The sequence below is a fragment of the Pezoporus occidentalis genome, unplaced genomic scaffold (genome assembly GCF_034315485.1).
Source record: "Pezoporus occidentalis ecotype Australia unplaced genomic scaffold, CSIRO_AGI_Poc_V1 ctg71, whole genome shotgun sequence".
NCBI classification, from domain to species: Eukaryota; Metazoa; Chordata; class Aves; order Psittaciformes; family Psittacidae; genus Pezoporus; species Pezoporus occidentalis.
This window is the reverse complement of record NW_026916062.1, coordinates 696,962-713,733: the sequence shown is the minus strand read 5'-3', so window position 1 is coordinate 713,733 and position 16,772 is coordinate 696,962. Positions and strand designations below refer to the sequence as shown.

General features: G+C 38.8%; 1 protein-coding gene across 2 annotated transcripts in view; it reads left to right on the top strand.

The window, feature by feature from the left end:
- Positions 1–36: 36 nt before the first annotated feature.
- Positions 37–16,772, top strand: part of PDS5A (PDS5 cohesin associated factor A) — a 79,902-nt gene continuing 63,166 nt past the window's right edge. For both annotated transcript variants that reach the window (XM_062642426.1, XM_062642425.1), the window contains exons 1-2: positions 37–169; positions 972–1,142. In XM_062642426.1, the coding sequence (XP_062498410.1) occupies positions 143–169; positions 972–1,142 (198 nt within the window). In that variant the 5' untranslated portion in view covers positions 37–142. The remainder of the gene's footprint in view (positions 170–971; positions 1,143–16,772) is intronic.

The following is a 16,772-nucleotide window of genomic DNA, read 5'->3' as shown; positions in this document are numbered from 1 at the left end:
AGCAGCTTCCCCCAACCCCCACCCCTCCCCGAGCAGGAGCCGCCGCCGCACCGCGGAGCAGAGAGGTGGCGGAGCAGTCAGGGCAGCGGCCGGCGGGGGTGGCAGCGGAGCGGCGAGGACCACCCGGCACGGAGGCTACTCAATGCTGCACCTTCCGGAGCTGCATGAGGTAAAGGCGGCTCCGGGTCCCGCTTCCCTCTGTGGCCGCTCCCCCCCTCCGCGCTGCCTGCGGCCGGCGGGGGTGTGTGCGCGGAGTCGGGTGTTGGGGTGGCTCTTTGTGGGTCCGGCTGGGCGCGAGGTGGCGAGGCGAGGAGGGGTGGCGGGGCGAGGGGCTGAGGGGACATGAAGTTGCGGGAACAAATGGAAAGTGGAGAGTGGCCTGGTGCCCTCCCCGGGGGGGCTCCCGGGGCCGCGGGAGGGGGCGGGTGGGGGTCTCGGCGCCGGGCTAGCGGGCCGGCAGGGCTGTTTTGTTTGTGCTCGCCGCCGCCTCCCTCCCCCTCTCCTGTTGGTTTCTCTGCCTCCTGATAGTTTTGAGGCCTAACTGTTTAGGCCTCGTCTCCCGGCTCCGGGGCCGGTGTGCCGGCGCCGGAGCACCCCCCTCGGGGCCGGGAATTGCACCCCCTCCCCTCTCCTTTGGCCGTAACGGGCCCTCGGACCCGGGGCATCCTTCGATCGACCCCGAAATTTCATTGTAAACCCGTCGGCTCCGAACTAACAGTGTTGGGCTGGAGCAGCCCCGCAATGAAAGGAGGCGCCCGGAGGGGAATGGAGGGGCCGGAGCTGTGAGGAGCGGCGGCGGCAGCGGCGGGCCAGGCCTCGCTGCGGCACCGCCTGGGGTAGGGGAGGCGGCGTAGGGGGAGGCGGCCGGCGGGGTGATAACCGGGGCCTTCTGCGAATTGAGGGTGAGAAATGGAAAAAGAGGGTTAGAAAGTCGTTTCCATTCTGCTGAACTTTTGTTTTCTGACCGATAGAGGCCGGTAGAGGACTGTGGAGAAGGAAAGTTTATAACCAGCAGCACCAGGATGGACTTCCCTGCTACCCAACCAAAACCTGCTGCCGATGGTAAAATCATCTACTATCCTCCTGGAGTGAAAGAGATTACGGACAAAATTACCAACGATGAGGTGGTTAAACGGTTAAAGGTGAGCAGTCCTGATCATCACCCCTTTTCCTGCAACTTTTGCTTGTTCAGGTAAACATTTCATAACTGGAAAGGAGAACAGCCAGAGTTTCCTCGGCACAGTTGAAATATCTCCTGCTTGCCTGCAGACCGTTGTGGAAATACCACCTCTTTACTTTTCCTTAAAAGAGGAAGAGTCATTTTTGTGATTCGTGACCATAGCCTTGCAAGTAATTGCAAAGCCAGAGTTAATACATTCAGCTGCTATTTTGTGTGTGAAATATGTCCAGTTTTGGAGAGAGGTCTGAAGTGGAATCATGAGTAATAATGTAGGATATGTTACTGAAAACTTCGGTAAGCTAGAAGAAGGTTTTTGTGGGTTTCAGTACTTTGAGCAAGTGTAGTTGAGCAAGGGAAACAAGTGGATCTAGTTAAGGGTATTCTTTACTGAAAAGATAGCACTGGTAGCAAACAGCAAAGTAATTTCTAGAGTTGGTAGATCAAACATTGAAGTTGTTTCATAGGTAAATCCTGTCTCAGATTTTAGAATTTGATATAATACTTCATATTTCTTTCCTGTTCAGTACAACTGGTACTTGGCAAAGTTGCAAAATTTTCATAAGCCAAAGTGACTGTTACAAAAGCATCTTCTCTGCTTGCTTGACAGCGTCTTGGGGAGACTGAAGCTTATCTCTGTTTTTTTATTTTTTTAATCCCTTTTTCGACTGGAAACATGATATGCTACTGTGATGCAGTAGTATTATTACTTAACACTGCTGAAAATAGAGAATAAAGTTGAGCATCGATCAAATATTGACACAACTTGCTAGTTAACTCTGTGGTCTTCAGATCAGAAAGTTGTAACGTGGGATTTGGTCCTATGCCTAGGGTGAAGAGATAATCATAATTTTTTTAGAGATTGAAAATACTGCCTCTGCTGATGATCTGTTTCCCATCACAGCAGTGACCCCACAAAGATTAAAAACCAGAAATCATGGTCTTGCCTAATCACTTAGTACACTGAAAAATCTCTTTGCCTATAAATGTGAAGAGAATGTGGGCTTTGTGCTTAGCTTTTAAAGCAGCAAGACACACGTCAGTTGTTTCTTTGAAAATGAGCCTTGTTGTCCAATTACATTTATGCAAAGTGTGAATGGACAAGTCCAGCCTAGTATTTTCAAAACTGTGGTGGAATATTGCCAGTTACAGGAGAAGATCCTAGAGCTTTGATTGTTTGGACAGAGACCTTGTATGAAAGTCTGTGTTGAAAGGAGTGCAATTTTGAGGTGCTTATTGAAATGAGTATTTTATTTTGTCCTGGCTGGAGAACTTGCAATGGTGAGCTGTGCCATTCCTAGATAATAGGAATAATAGAATTTCAAAGTCATGCATATGTTGTGCTAAATTAATGTGTATGTATTGGACATAATTTTCAGTCTAAGAGCAGATCTTTTCTTGGTTGTGGGTTTTTTTTGTTGTTTTTTTGTTTGTTTGTTTCTGTCATTTCTTTTAATGAAATAGTGTTAAGGAATAAGGATGACTTCAAGACTGTAGACTGAATGGAACAAACACTTTGTTAGTGGACCTACCATCACTGAAACAACAGAGGAAGATTTTTCTTATCTTATTGGTATAGTTTCACCTGCATTTGAGGTTGGTTTGTTTTTTTTTTTTTTGTCAGATACTGGCTTTACTGAAGCATCAAGAAAATTGGAAGTTCTGTGCACTTTAGAACTAAACAAGAAGTCTTTTTTTTTCCTTTATGCCTTTGTGTAGACATATATAATCTTTAGTCATGAAATCCATGTTCCTTTGTATCAGCTTGATTTATAAAAACATTCATTTGGCATGCAGAATATTATGATGATGCAGTGCTTGGGATGGAAATGCTTAAAAAAGTGGGCTTTTGTTTTTTTTTATTTATAAGACAACTTTCCATAACTTAAATATGATCTAATGATAAACGCTGGCTTTAGCAGAATGTACAAATTCAGGCATGGGCCAGTCCTTGGAAATTGTAGGGGTTTTGCTGCTGCCTTGGCCATGCATGATCTAAAGATGCTCTGTGCGTCTCTTAGAAAAGGTGTGTGTGTAACTTTTTGTTTTGGCCACCAGGCTTTGGGTCAGTTCCTGCAAATTTTTGTTCTTTTAGCTTATTGAAGTCATGGCCAACTTAATTGGTTACAAATTTGTGTCTTCATTAGCAAGTTTTCTGATATTGCATCTGTATTTTTGTGTCCAGATAGCTTCTCGTAATGAAGGCTTTTCTTATTATTGGAACTTGAGACATTCTGGGCACCTGTCCCAGAGTGCCTGAGCAGCAGCTTTTGTGCCAAGGACTTCTAAAAAGAATGTTTTTCTATCCTTTCCCTCCTTCTGCTTGGGGCTGTGGGTAATAAAATGTAGGCCAGATTATTTTACAGTGTTTTGATATATCTGTTTGATAACATTAGCACAGTCCTGGAAGTACTGAGAATTTTAAAATCAACATGCACCTCTGAAGTGATGTAGAAAGGAAAAGCCTCTAGATTGCATATGTATGATGAGTGAAACACTAGTTCAGGTGCTTAATGGAGTCAAAAAGGTGTTTTCTGGCATTAAATTACACTGATGGGTCAGTGCCTTTTTAGATTGAGATGGTTATGTGATGTATAATTCCAGCTATTGAAGAAGTGATTTTTAACTGGTGTGGCTGGGGACAAGTGTTCATTTCATAGATCAAATAATATTTAATCAAACTAGACAGCTAGCATGTAGTGGAGAGCTCACTGTACTTTGACTACAGAACAACTTTTTTTTTTTAGGCTAATGTTCCTCTTTAAAATGCATCTGTTCAAGTTATATGGTGATTGGTTTCAGGGCTGTAACTCAGGTGCTTGTCAATTTAGTAAGGCTTGTGGGGAAGGTGGTAACTTATTCAACCAAGTGACAAAGGTGGAGAAAACCAAACTATTACAAGGTAACCAAGTACTCCTCCTTTAGTTCCAAAATTGGGCCAGCAACTACATGCAAGTTGAGAAAAATTGTACTAGCAGTGTTATATTTCTTTCCAAAAGATAGTTGAAGGTTGAAAGAACTTTTAGAAACTCAGCATCTGCTTTGCTGCAGTGCTTCTCTCTGACTATTGGAATTGTTTCAGAATTGACTGTATTTTACTGCTTTGTCAAACTCCAGACTTGTGTATTGCTGTCAGTAAACTTAAATCTCAGATACAACTTTCTTTGGTCACAAGAGACTATCTTGATCTCATTTATATAAAACCTTGTAATCACTATGAATAAGATCAATAGTAGTGTACTTAATTGTCAGATACAGTAAAAATAGCCCCATTGATCCAAAATGCCTGGAGACTTTCTCAGAGATTGACTTAAACACCCAACAGAAGTGGCTCACTCTGCTGCTTGTCCCAAGCTCTCTTCTGTACCTCTCTATAAGCATTTTGTTTTGCTGCGTGCCAAAACGGATGGGTGAACAGATCTGGGTTAAATCTTCAGAGAAAAGAAAACAAAAAAAAACAAACCCCAAAACAAAAACAAAAAAACCAACTAAACAAAACAAATCTGTGTTAATTTTAGCCTGAATAATTTCCTTGCCTGATTTATCCTGAGAGCTCATAAATACTTGTGCTAGCATAGGGGAAAAAGCAGCTTCTTTCTGTGGCAGTTCTGCCCTAGAGTGCTGAAGGAACTTCAGAGTTGATTCAGATGTTTACAGATGTTATCTTCTGAGGTGGAGATGGGGACTTTTGTATTTTTTCTGCAAAACTATCTTGCCTGCTAAATATTTTTAAGTAAAAGAAATAATGCATGATGATGAGTTCAGGTACAGCTTTGTACCAGCAACTATAGTTTAGTAAAGCATATGATGAGACTGTAGAAAGAAAGGAAAATATTTGTAGTCCAGTGTTTGTTTTTACCCATAAATACCAGTGTAAGCAACACAAATTCATAAAATCTGTAAAAAGCACATTTAGTCAGACACTAAAGATACAAAATTACCCGCACCCCTCAAAAAAAGGAGGAAATTTCTGAAACCTTCCAAAGAAAAAGGACTGATAAATTAGTTTCAGTACAGGGATTTTTTGACAAAGGTTTCAGGCACTGTAAGAAATATGTGTTTGTGAAATTGAGAGTTTATAAGTTAGAATTTAGTGAGGGCAATGAAGTTCTTTACCATCACTGGTGTTGTTTACCATGCTCTGTTTTGTTGTTGTTGTTGCTGGGGAGTGCTTTTCCTTTTTTCAACCAGTCCAGTAGTCTTTTTTGGCATTTTCTGTGAAAGTTTCTTTTGATTTCCATACTACCACTCCCCCCTTCACCATCTTTCCCATTTCTTCCCTGCCATCCCACCCCAAGGCCTAGCTTCTGATCACCTGGAAAAGTTAGTGCTCCTAGTGTGTCTTGAAGTCTTCATTATCTTGTCCCATGGCATTTCTTAGTTATCCGATACGTGTTTGTGCCAGAGTGAAACAAACACTTTCCTTCTTCCCATTGTCTTTCTGCATGTTCCTCTTGTTATTGGATGTTGGCCTCTTTGCAGTTGGGCCTGTCATGTCTTTATCTTTGAAAGTTTATCCTTATATCACTAAAAGTAGTTAATGCTAATAATCTATCACGTTACCCATAGGTGGTTTTAGGCATCTGTTACATAATGTGAAATTTGAGAAAGGTTGCTTGTTTGCTGCTTAAATGTTCTGGAGTATGCTGGAGGTATGTGAAAAGAAAAAAAAGTTGCTCTTCACTCACCTGATGTTTCTGCATAAATTAATGGCCCCTCTCTGAGACTGTTTAGCTAGATGGACCTTTGATCTGACATGGTTGTGCCTAGGTAGTTGCTTTGAATGAAACAAAAAAAATACAAGTTAACGTATCATCTGGGAGAAGAAAATCTTTTCTATTGTGATAGACTAAAATTTGGTACCTTTGAGGGGAAAAAGGTAAACATTAAGTATGCTGGATTATATTAGTTAATAAATACGGTTTGCTGTCAAGACTTAGACAATATGGCTGTTTTCATGGCTAAGAACTCTGACTTGCATGTACTTACATGCTTATATTTAAGAATTAGAAGTAGCTTTGTGGAGGTCATATAGCCAGGTTACAGAAACGATCCACAGTTAATTATTCTAACAATTAGAAAACTTACATTAATTGTATTTAACTGCAGACTGCAGTTTGCAATGTTCTTGAGCTATTGCTAGCCACATAAGCCTGAAGCCAAATTTCTAATTTGATTTTGGTCATAGTTTAATCTTTTTAATTAGTTTGACTCTTGTAACAATCAAGTTTTTCATTAACTAGGACAGGCCACTAGTCAGACACAGAGAAATCTTGTTCTGATTTTCTTTTTTTTTCCTTCTTTTTTTCTTTTCCATTTTTTTTATTCCAGTGGAATATTAGCTGTTTGCTTTGTAAATGTCCCAGTTTTCTCCATCCTTAGAGAAATAGACCATATGTAGGCTCACACAGTTCCCCCAGATGCTCCTGAATTTCAGATTGATTGATGACGACACCCCTTTGGTTTTGTATCTGATAATTTTCTTTTGTTACAAGTGCGTCGGTAATTAGTGGCAATTTCACATGTACAGTATTATTGTAATGGTTTCCTGGCAACAATAAGATAAATATATTGTGAAAGAAAAGAAGCCCCAATTTAAAAGGGGGAAGAAACAGAGGCTGCTAAATTAGGAATGATGACTTACGATGACAGACCACCAAAATGCACAGGCTAGTTCAGAAGTCCTTATGTCTGGTCACCAATCTGTGTTAAAGATTCTTCATACAAGATTTTTTTCCAGACTGCAGTATCTTTTTAATCATCATTGTTACCTAGAAATCTAAAACGCATGCTTATTGCTGGTGTCACTCAAAGCAATGTGTATTCTATTAGAAAGCTCCAAAAATTACTAATTTTATTCTTGCACTAGTACTTTTTTTGTGGGATGGGTACATCATGTTAATCACAGTTTAAAAGATGGGGAACTGAAGAGCTACTGAAAAGGGAAAATCCAAATACAAGAAAGACAAGCTGGCTTCATATGCCTGAGTTGGCATTTCTAAAATGTGACTTCTGAAGTGACTATGCATTCTGTTGCACTTTGTGTTCAGACCACAAGTTCCTTTGATTTCAGTTACATTTCTGAGTGCCTAGCACTAATGTAAACCAGACCTCATTTTCTCTACTTAAGAACCCAGAAAATGACAAATGTTTTCTGTGAGAACTTTGTTATAGGCTATGTAACAAGCATTGTATAGAAGCTTTGTGATAGGTGGCTTAACATCAGGCTTAACTGTTTTTAAAGATAGTATAGGATTCCTTTCTTGCAGTGTTTTCCTTCAGTTACAGCCTTCCAGCTTCATTTAATAAGAAAGATGGCCTTTGGGCAGTATGCTTCTCTACCAGACAACCTTGATTAACTCCAGAGCAAGTCCTTTCTGTGGACTAAAGGAAGTAATGGCTTCAAGTTTTCATGGTGGGGTGGGTATTTTGTGTGTGTGCATTGTTGGTTTTGTTTGTGTGTTTTGTGTGTTTTTGGTTGTTGTTGGTTTGGTTTTTTTTTGTTTGTTTGTTTGGTTTTATTTTTTTTTCTAAGGGGAAAAACCCAACAAAACCCTGAAGATACATAATCGCTTCCCAAAGAGTGCATAAACATTAGGATTGAGGAGGCTGACTGGAGGTTTTAGAAGCATAAGATTGTTTACTGTGGAAAAGAGATGAAAGGAATTATTGTGATAAAAGCATACAAAATAATGAATGACAGATAGCAAATTAGGAATTTCTGGTTTTGACCCCCTCCTGAAGAAAGAGCACTCGTTAAAATAGAAACTGGAATAATTGTTGAAGGTTAAGTATTTCTTAGGGTTATACTGGAAAGTTGTGGCTGAGTAGAGCTGAACTGGTGTTGTCTTTCATATAAATGACATGCTTTAATCATATAAATCACTTACTTTGGGTGCCTGTCAGTATGTATTTTTATGGTATAATGTGGGAGACTTTTTGTGTATTCAGATAATTTAAATAAAGTTTGGATACAAGATCCTTCACATGTAGCTGTATTTTCATGAGGAGTTTGTACACAAAGGTCTGCAAAACAGCAGGAGCCTTAACTGTGCTCAAAGACTCATAAATTAAGTGTTAATCTCACAACAGTGAAGTGAAAGAAAAATTATCCCTTGGTTTGCAGACAGTAATATGGAGATGATTGGTAGGAAGGGAAATTAAACGTTATCTGAGGTTACTTTTCTTCCTTGTCTACTTGAATAAATTCATATTATTTTGTCTGCTTAATGCATATGTGCATCTTTGCAACCAGAAAGAAAAATGACAAAATAATTAGCAGATCATTCGTTCATGGTATATATTATAGCCATTCTGGTAGTTAACGAAACCAGACTTTTGCCTGGTCACCAATCTGTGTTAAAGATTCTTCATACAAGATTTTTTTCCAGACTGCAGTATCTTTTTAATCATCATTGTTACCTAGAAATCTAAAACACATGCTTATTGCTGGTGTCACTCAAAGCAATGTGTGTTTGCTGGCTCTGCAGCTGCAGTAAACTAATGAACTGTATGCTGTGCTGACATCAGGATTTGGCTGTTGCAAAGATGTCTTAAGCATGATGACGTACTGTTAAAGGTAAACAAAGATAAAATTGGCACTGAGTATGTTCCTGCTTAGAAATTAATGTTGAAAACTTCGTGGTACCTAGCTAGCATGGGATATTCTAAACATATGTTTTATTTATGTGAAACAGAAGATACATATCTGATGAAGATGTCAAGAGCTGCATTGTTAGGATCAGCTTTGCAGCCATGGCAGGGGAAAAATCCATTAAAATTTACTGTGAAGACACTGGTCAGCCTTTTTAATTTCTTGGCTATTTTCAAGTGAGTTCCCACTTCTTTCTAGTTGTTCAGTCATATTACCTAATCTTAATGGTACTCTGTTGTCATGTATGAATAGAGACTGTCACCTTTTGCTGCAACACAATTTGGTGGTCATGAGCAATTTTAGGCCTTGCATTTTTAGTGTTGTATTTTAATATCTCATGGCAGAAATTACATCATTTATTCTCCAGGAGATTTATCAAAACTTTCCAAACTGTTGAAGCAGAGAAAAAGTTTTGTGCTAGCAAAACACATCATAAGCATTAAGGAGACATTGGTCTCTTCTATTTACAAATATTTTTTTAACAGATACAGACATTGTAGATGGAAGAGAAGGAGAAAGACTATTTTAAAAGGAGTTTGGAGAAATCGGATATTTCTGGAGTCTTCCCCCAAACCCTTCCTTGCTGGCTATAGCACCTGAAAAATGCACACGATTTTTTTTAAAAAAAAGTAGTCATGTTAATATGTAGTAGTGTTAGCATTTGCTTGGAGTCACTAAAGGATTCCCTTTCCTCTGTGATTGTAGTCTCTGTCCATCTGACAGCTTTCTGTGAAAATAACTTGATTGGCCATCAAGGAATAGCTTTAGATCTGCAAGTGTACAGGTGTGTTTTGTTTTGTTTTACTACTCTGTAACTTACTGATCTGTTTACTTTAATTGTTGCATCTAGCATGAGGGACCATCAAAAGGCCAACTTAAAACTTTTACTCATTATGAAAATTTTACTACTGCAGTTTTAGTGCCTGAGAATTAGTCTCATAAATGGAAAGAAAACATATTTGTGTCTTTCAGTTTATTTTGGGTATGTGATAGAGCTTTGTCTGGACAAATGTTTTTAGCTTGCTTTTCTAATGAATCCAATCAGCCAGTCTAATTTCTTTGTTCCTGATCTTCCCTGAAGTTACATTAGTTCAAAGTTTGCTGGCAGTTGGGCAAAGGTTTCAGAGATGAAAGATTTTTCTAATTGGTGCTGAGCAGAATAGAGACATCCTAATTCTGTTGATAAAAGGAAACTGGACCAGCACTGTTAAACATTTCAAAAGGCAGCAGCCCGTGTGGTAGCTGGAATAAATTCAACTAATGTCCACGTGGGCGTTTCAGACATAGGGGGTATGCTGCCCCTTCCCCAGCTCTCCAGGCACGGCACCCGGGGGAAGTGGGCAGGCAGTGCGAGAGGATGAGAGTGAGGGATACAGAAGGGGGAGTGAGTTGGCAGCTCTTCTGGGGGAGAGTGATGGAAAACAGATCTTTTGGAAACCAGCCATCCTTAATACTGTTGCGCATGATAAAACTCATTCATATAGCAGCAGTAAAGGAGATAAAACACTAAAATGAAGCACAAAAACTTTTTAATACTCTCTTAAACCACAGACTGGTAGAGGGCTGTATATGGTATTTGAAAACATTACTAGTTTTTTAACTTAAAGCCAGTGGCTCTTTAGTTAATGTTTTCTATAGTATTTTTCTCACATAATTTGAGAGGGTCCTGGTGTTTTTTTTTGGCTGCTTAGAATCATGGTGATATTATAAATGCTGGGGCAAAATGTGTCCGGTGAAACTAGAATTGACCTTAGGAAGTGCTTAATATGTAGAAAATTTCCAATTTGAGCTTTATGATACAGTGTGGATGTAAAGTTTGTTAAGTTTTTCCTTGAAAAAACCTGATTTACTTTACTTGTGTTACTAATTTAATGAAAGTGCTGTTGGATATTTGCCCTTAAAATTTTTACTCTTCCTTCAGATAGAGTATTCAAAGTAGGGTAAATCTTGTTGGTTTAGTACCATTTTGTGTTTTAACTGTGGTGTTCTGTTACTGTTTGAAAATACATGCATGTACTTAATTATCCAAAATGCAGTAATGGTTCTCCATAATAAACTCATTATTGAAATTTAATCAAACTATATGAATAATTTACTAGGGAATTATTGGAAATTAAATTTTGAGGACTATAAAACCTGTTATTTTCTTGTGATTTAGGAATAAAACCTGGTAGTTATTTAACTGTTACTGACTGCAGTGCTTTTCTGTGGGCTTTAGTCCTGATGTCCTAGTCAGAAAGGATATAATTTCTTTTAAAACATTGTTTACATGAAACAGTAAAGAAGAATCATTGAGAAATTATGCCCCTTTGTACAATAGCACAATGTATTGTAGAATAAGTGAAGTTCAGTTCTTAAGCTGTTGAAGTAGTAAGAATGAGATGAAGTAAACTCAGTACTCTTTTGATAGTAGAAATATAATTCAGCAATCTGGGGGGAGATGGAAAAGGCTACCCTATATGTTTGATTTTCTTAACAGGGTGGTTCTTTCTCAGCACTGAACTGCTATACTAACAAAGCAAACCAAAGAACTGCTAGGCAACTTTAAAGCTTTTTTTGCTGAAAATACATGTTTATTCAAATACCTTATTCATCCTTTGTAAATGTAGTTGGCATGTGTTATTATTTCTGGAAAACTTCTAATCCATCTCTTCTATAAAGCTCCCGCTTCTGCTATCACCAGTAAAATTCCAGTGGCAAGAAAAGCAGAACTATTTTTGCTTGTGTGAAGTCAGTAAATTAAGGTCTAGGAGTTGCATTTGTGAGCTGTTAGTGACATTTTTTCTTAGAAAATGTAGAATATGAAAGAAGGCATAACTCTGCAGCCTAAGGGAAATTGGGAAATCTGGAAGTAAGATTGCAGCTTTGTTCCAGTTGGAACCAGTAGTCTAGACTGCTGTAAAATCACAAAAATTTTGCTTTAGGAAATGGGAGGGTTCACCCAGTACAAAATCTGTATCTTTGAAATGGAGTGAAAACCAAGTTAAAGGCTGTGTTTCTAAACCTCAGCGAGGGTGGCGTGTAATATTTTTCAGTCGCTCTCTTTTAGTCCTAGCCTTTGTTTTGCTTTAAAGGTTAAAACTCCTTCAGTTGGATTACAAAGTAAAAATGCTGCCATTTAATTTTGTTTCATTTTGACATCTTTGCCTGTTGTTCTTGGTTTAGGTACTTGTGCAAATTCGGAGCTTTCTGGTGTGAATTGGATTTGTTGTGTCGATTAAAGCGCATTAATCCTAGAGTTGCAGTGCTCTGTGCTGTTTCTGATGCTAAAATTGGTTTGTCATGCCCATATAGAGCTAAGAGGATGGAGTTGTTCACTGCATTATATCTAGCAGTGACGCTGCTTTCAGAGACATCTTTAGGGACTGTCACACTGGCTCTGCCTCCTGAGAAATTGTACTGTTGAACTGTGCCCTAATTCACGCTGTCCTGAGACTCTTTAGAGTCACTCTGACTCCAATCTGTGGGCTGTGATGAGTTTCTGTATACTATCTGATTTAACACCTGTCAACACTTTGGTTAGAAGCCTGGCATCATGCAACATCCCCATAAAATTAACTTTAAAACCAGTCTTGGAATTTCAGAAATGAGGAAAATATTAATTGCTAGTATTTTTAGAGGGATTGTTGAGATTTTTCCCACTGCTTTTCATCATTTTTATCAATCTGCTTGAAAACAAAGCTGTGGGCAAAATAGGAAGGTGGAAAAGTGGAGGGGTAAGTAATGACAGGTTAGTTCTACAAGTCAGGTTAGTAATCTGAGCTGATGTGCACAGTGGGTATTTCAACATAGTCAAAAGCACGTTAGTTTATCTAAAAATAAAAAAGTGCAGGTCCCCTTTACAAACTGCCATAATTGTGTTTTGGAAGTCATCCTGATATTGTTGTACCTTGGTATTCGACTACTTTGAGTACTCTGTAAGTTGACGCTGCTACTGAAAGAAACAGTTACTCATCTCCACTGCTGTTCAGGGAGAATAACGATTCAAAGTCATTTGCCTTATTGAGTCATAGAAACAAATCAAGTTGGTGAAGAGTAAGAAGGGGAAAAAAAAAAGTTAAAAATAGAGGCACGCAGTGGTTGTAGGCAAGGAGGGGGAAAGCAGTGTAGTTGGAAATGCTGGAGTTGCTACACCAGTAGCTGGAGGAGTGCCCCAAATCAAGCCCTGGTATGCTTCACTCTACTGGAATGCTTGGAAGCACAAACACCAAAGCCAGTGCTTTGAGTTAGTAAAGTACTCTGGCTTGCTTGTGGGCCATCCTTTCCCACATGCCAATCCAGATGTGTCTCTGGCCTGCAGACTAGTGGATTGCAGAAGTGATCCTATTCAAAACTGCTTTTTTTTTTTTTTTTTTTCAGGTTAGTTTTCACTTAGGTCAATGTGACTTAATGCAGTCACTTACTACCCCCTCCTTATGTTGGCCAAAGCTATCTGACAGTCTTGGGTTGGCAGAACTGTATTTGCAGTGACAGCTTAATTTATAATACTGTGTTCATTGGGTTTGACCTTATTAAATCAACCTAAAGATTCATTTAACTGCACCCTAAGACTGGACTGAAGCAATCCTACTCTCCCCTATGCGTTTTTTACAGCTATGCAGTGGGCTGCTTCAGGAAGCAGAGCTATTTGAAAAGTAACCTGACCAACAAAACGGGTGTTTCAGTGGTGTCACTCATCAGCTGGAGTAATGGAGGGACAGGTCTGACACATTTGGATTGACTCACACTGCAGTAAAACTGCACCTTAAGAAATTCTACAAACATCCCTCACCCCCCCCCCGTTTGATGAGGCAGTATCTGTCTACAAAATGGTGTCCGTTGTTTCAGAGAACTGCAACTATAACTGCAGTGAATGATGTGCTACCCTTCCACATCTGAAAAAGAAACTATGATACAGAAGAGACTGTTTTCTGGTTAGGAATAATTGAAATCAGTGCTCTATTTAATCACAAATGTGTGGATTGTGGTGGTGCTGGTAATTATGAGCGAACGTGAATGTTGTGGAATCCACGATGAATTTTCTAATGTTTTAGCTGACTGGCTGCTATAATAGATCATACTATTCATTCTAGTACATGATTGCTTTCAAAATAAATGGATTTTATATTGGAATTTAGATTTGGTGTGGTAATAGTCAGTGAGAGGTACTGACATACGCTTCTATATCTAGGAATGTTTGGTTTGCTCTTTTTTTGTCTTGTTGTCTTTCCCATTTGAACAAAAGAAAGATTTGAGGTTTCAGTGTTTTTCAGGCTTCCCTAAGCCCAATGGCTCACAGTTCTGTACCAGTATTATGATTATGAGAGGTGGTCTTTGATGTTTAGACTGGTCTTTTCCTGTTCTGCAGTCCAAACTACTAAGTCTTGTGCTGTGACTTGAACTGCAGTAGGTGGTACAGGCCAGTGCTTGCAAACAGATTTGTCTTCATGTCAGCTCTCATTCTCGTTTTTTTCCCCCTACCTCCTAATGCCTGTAGTAGTTGCTTGTTCTTTAAACAAGGACTTATACTAACCTACAGGATGTATAACTGTTTGTAGGGGAATATGTATGTGCATATGTACACATATATAAAAATCAGTATTTTATTTCCATATAATCACACATTCAAAAAATACTGTACTACCCAGCAGACGGGCACCATAAATAGCTCTCACCCCCCAAGCATGAACTTATAAAATGCAAATAGTAGAATCTTGTGTGTCATCCCAAAGCCAGCATTGACACTCCACAGAGCTCATAGCAGAACAGATCATGAGTTTACTGTTGCACATGAAGCTTTTCCAGAATTATTCATAGAAAGTGAAAATGAGTCTTCTTTAACTGTTGCTCATTTAACTCCTATTTCTTACACTTCAGGGCCTGAGAGTTGTGCAGAATATATTGTTAAGGACTTTTTGATAGGCCAGAAATCTGTCTGCTGATGAAAAATGTTTAAATATAATTTTGTTTATTCTTTGAAGAGACAGGGTTTACAGGGAGCTTGCACTTTTGTGGTGGTGTATGTATTGAAATTCTGCAGTTGCCAAACTTCAGCCAACCTTAGAACTGCATTTCACCCATATTTCTAGTAGTAAGTTGTTTGGAAACTTCTATGAAAATAACTGCACGGGAGTGTTGCCAGAAGCTGTTGGATGAATGTTTTTAGATAAGAAAAGTTAAATTTTGTGCTTATGTCTCATGTATGCTTAAGAGCAAGTGTTTTATTTTGACAGTCACCTGGTCAACTAGTTGTCATTCTCCTGCAGTTTGAGAGAGATCTGTTGTCCTTTATAGGTAACGTTTCCCCTCCATTTTTCATTTTCCCCAATCATTCATTGTTTTTTTATAATTCTTTCTAGTGTTTTAGTTGCTTTTTAAATCTCCAGCATATGAATGTGCTGAGCCTCTTCAATTTTCAAGTCAGAGAAACAAAAATAGAGAGTAAACAAATTCTTAAACAATGACTTGCTTGTGGCTTCAGGCACTTCAATCCAGTACTCTAAAGTGTGCGCTTTCTTGTGTATTCTGGGCAACCATAAATTTTTTTTAGGCTGAGGCTTGCTGCCTTCTCTGTAAACTTCTTGGATTTCCCCTTGGTACTGTCTCTGGCACAGATGCAGACATTTGTGAAGTGACCAAAGCCTCTCCCAGTGGTTATCAAATTTATGCTTGAGTGTACAGGTTAGTATTTTTTCAGGTGTCTGATTTTATAGAAGGAATCAGCCACATGTTCCAACTATTTCAAGTAAGGCGGAACTTACTGCTGCAGTGTATGCACTGTCTTGAGACAGTGTTACTGTTGGATTGGTAGAATTTATTGAATAAGTTTAAACTACTGTGAGACTCTTAGAAACTAATATTTAGTGGGTAACAAAATATTTCTAATAAGCTATTGAAGTGTTAAAGTAATTTTTGGAGCTTAACCTCGAGTGGATTGACTTTTATGGTTTGTGCTTTTGGTGTTGAAATTGCTCAAATTTTGTCATAGAGGGGATAAGTGATTTTCTGGATGAACATGACAAAGCGTTTTGTAAGTACAGAGCTACTATGCTTCAAGTGTTGTAAGTACACTGGACCTGTAAAATTTTTCTGTGATTCATGTTTTTGCATTTTTTATGAGAATATTGCTGGCAGCTGTTTGAATGGTATTTAGTACTTGCAGGTTGCTGATTTCAGCAATGTAGTTTAGTGAAGTGCTATTTTAATCTAAATTCTGCATGGTTCATTCTGAGACTGAACTTAAATGGTGTATTTTAATATACATTAAATATATAGATAGTTAAATTTTAAAAATCCCCCCCCCTTTTTTCTTAGATAATGAAATTGTTATACTAAGCAGAGAGCTTCAAAATAAAGCAGAAGTGAATGTAGAGGTTAAAATGGGCCAATGCTGCACAATGCAGGTGATGTGAGTAACCAACAACTGTCTGGGAAATCTGCCTAATGGCGGGTAACGGATGTGCATAGCGGGTATGGTTATACCATGAAGTCTTTATCTGAAGTCAGTTTCTACCATGATTTCAGGTGCTTTCTGTGGTTTAGGGAACATCTGTGATGTTTAAATATTTCACAAATAAAGTCTTAGCACAAGAAGAACTTCTTACTGGAACTTCTTAAAAAAATATGTCAGACATGTATTAACAACAAAAGTCTTACATTAATGTTTTATATCTGATATATTGCCTGCTTCTTATCCTGGCAAAATCTGTAGCTGTAAAACCGTGTGATTACATATAAGGAATGTTGAGAGACAGGTACAGTAGTTACGGGCATATTCTAGCCATCCACAAGGCAATAATTTGATGAAACTGATAGGCAAAATAGTTACAGAACTCTGATGGAGGAGATCAGGAGTTACTTAAAGTTCTCAAACTATTAGAGAAGAATTCCCAGAGAGGAATTTTATTAGCCTGAAATTCAGAAAATCAGTAAAGCCACCACAACTCTGGGAGATGACACATA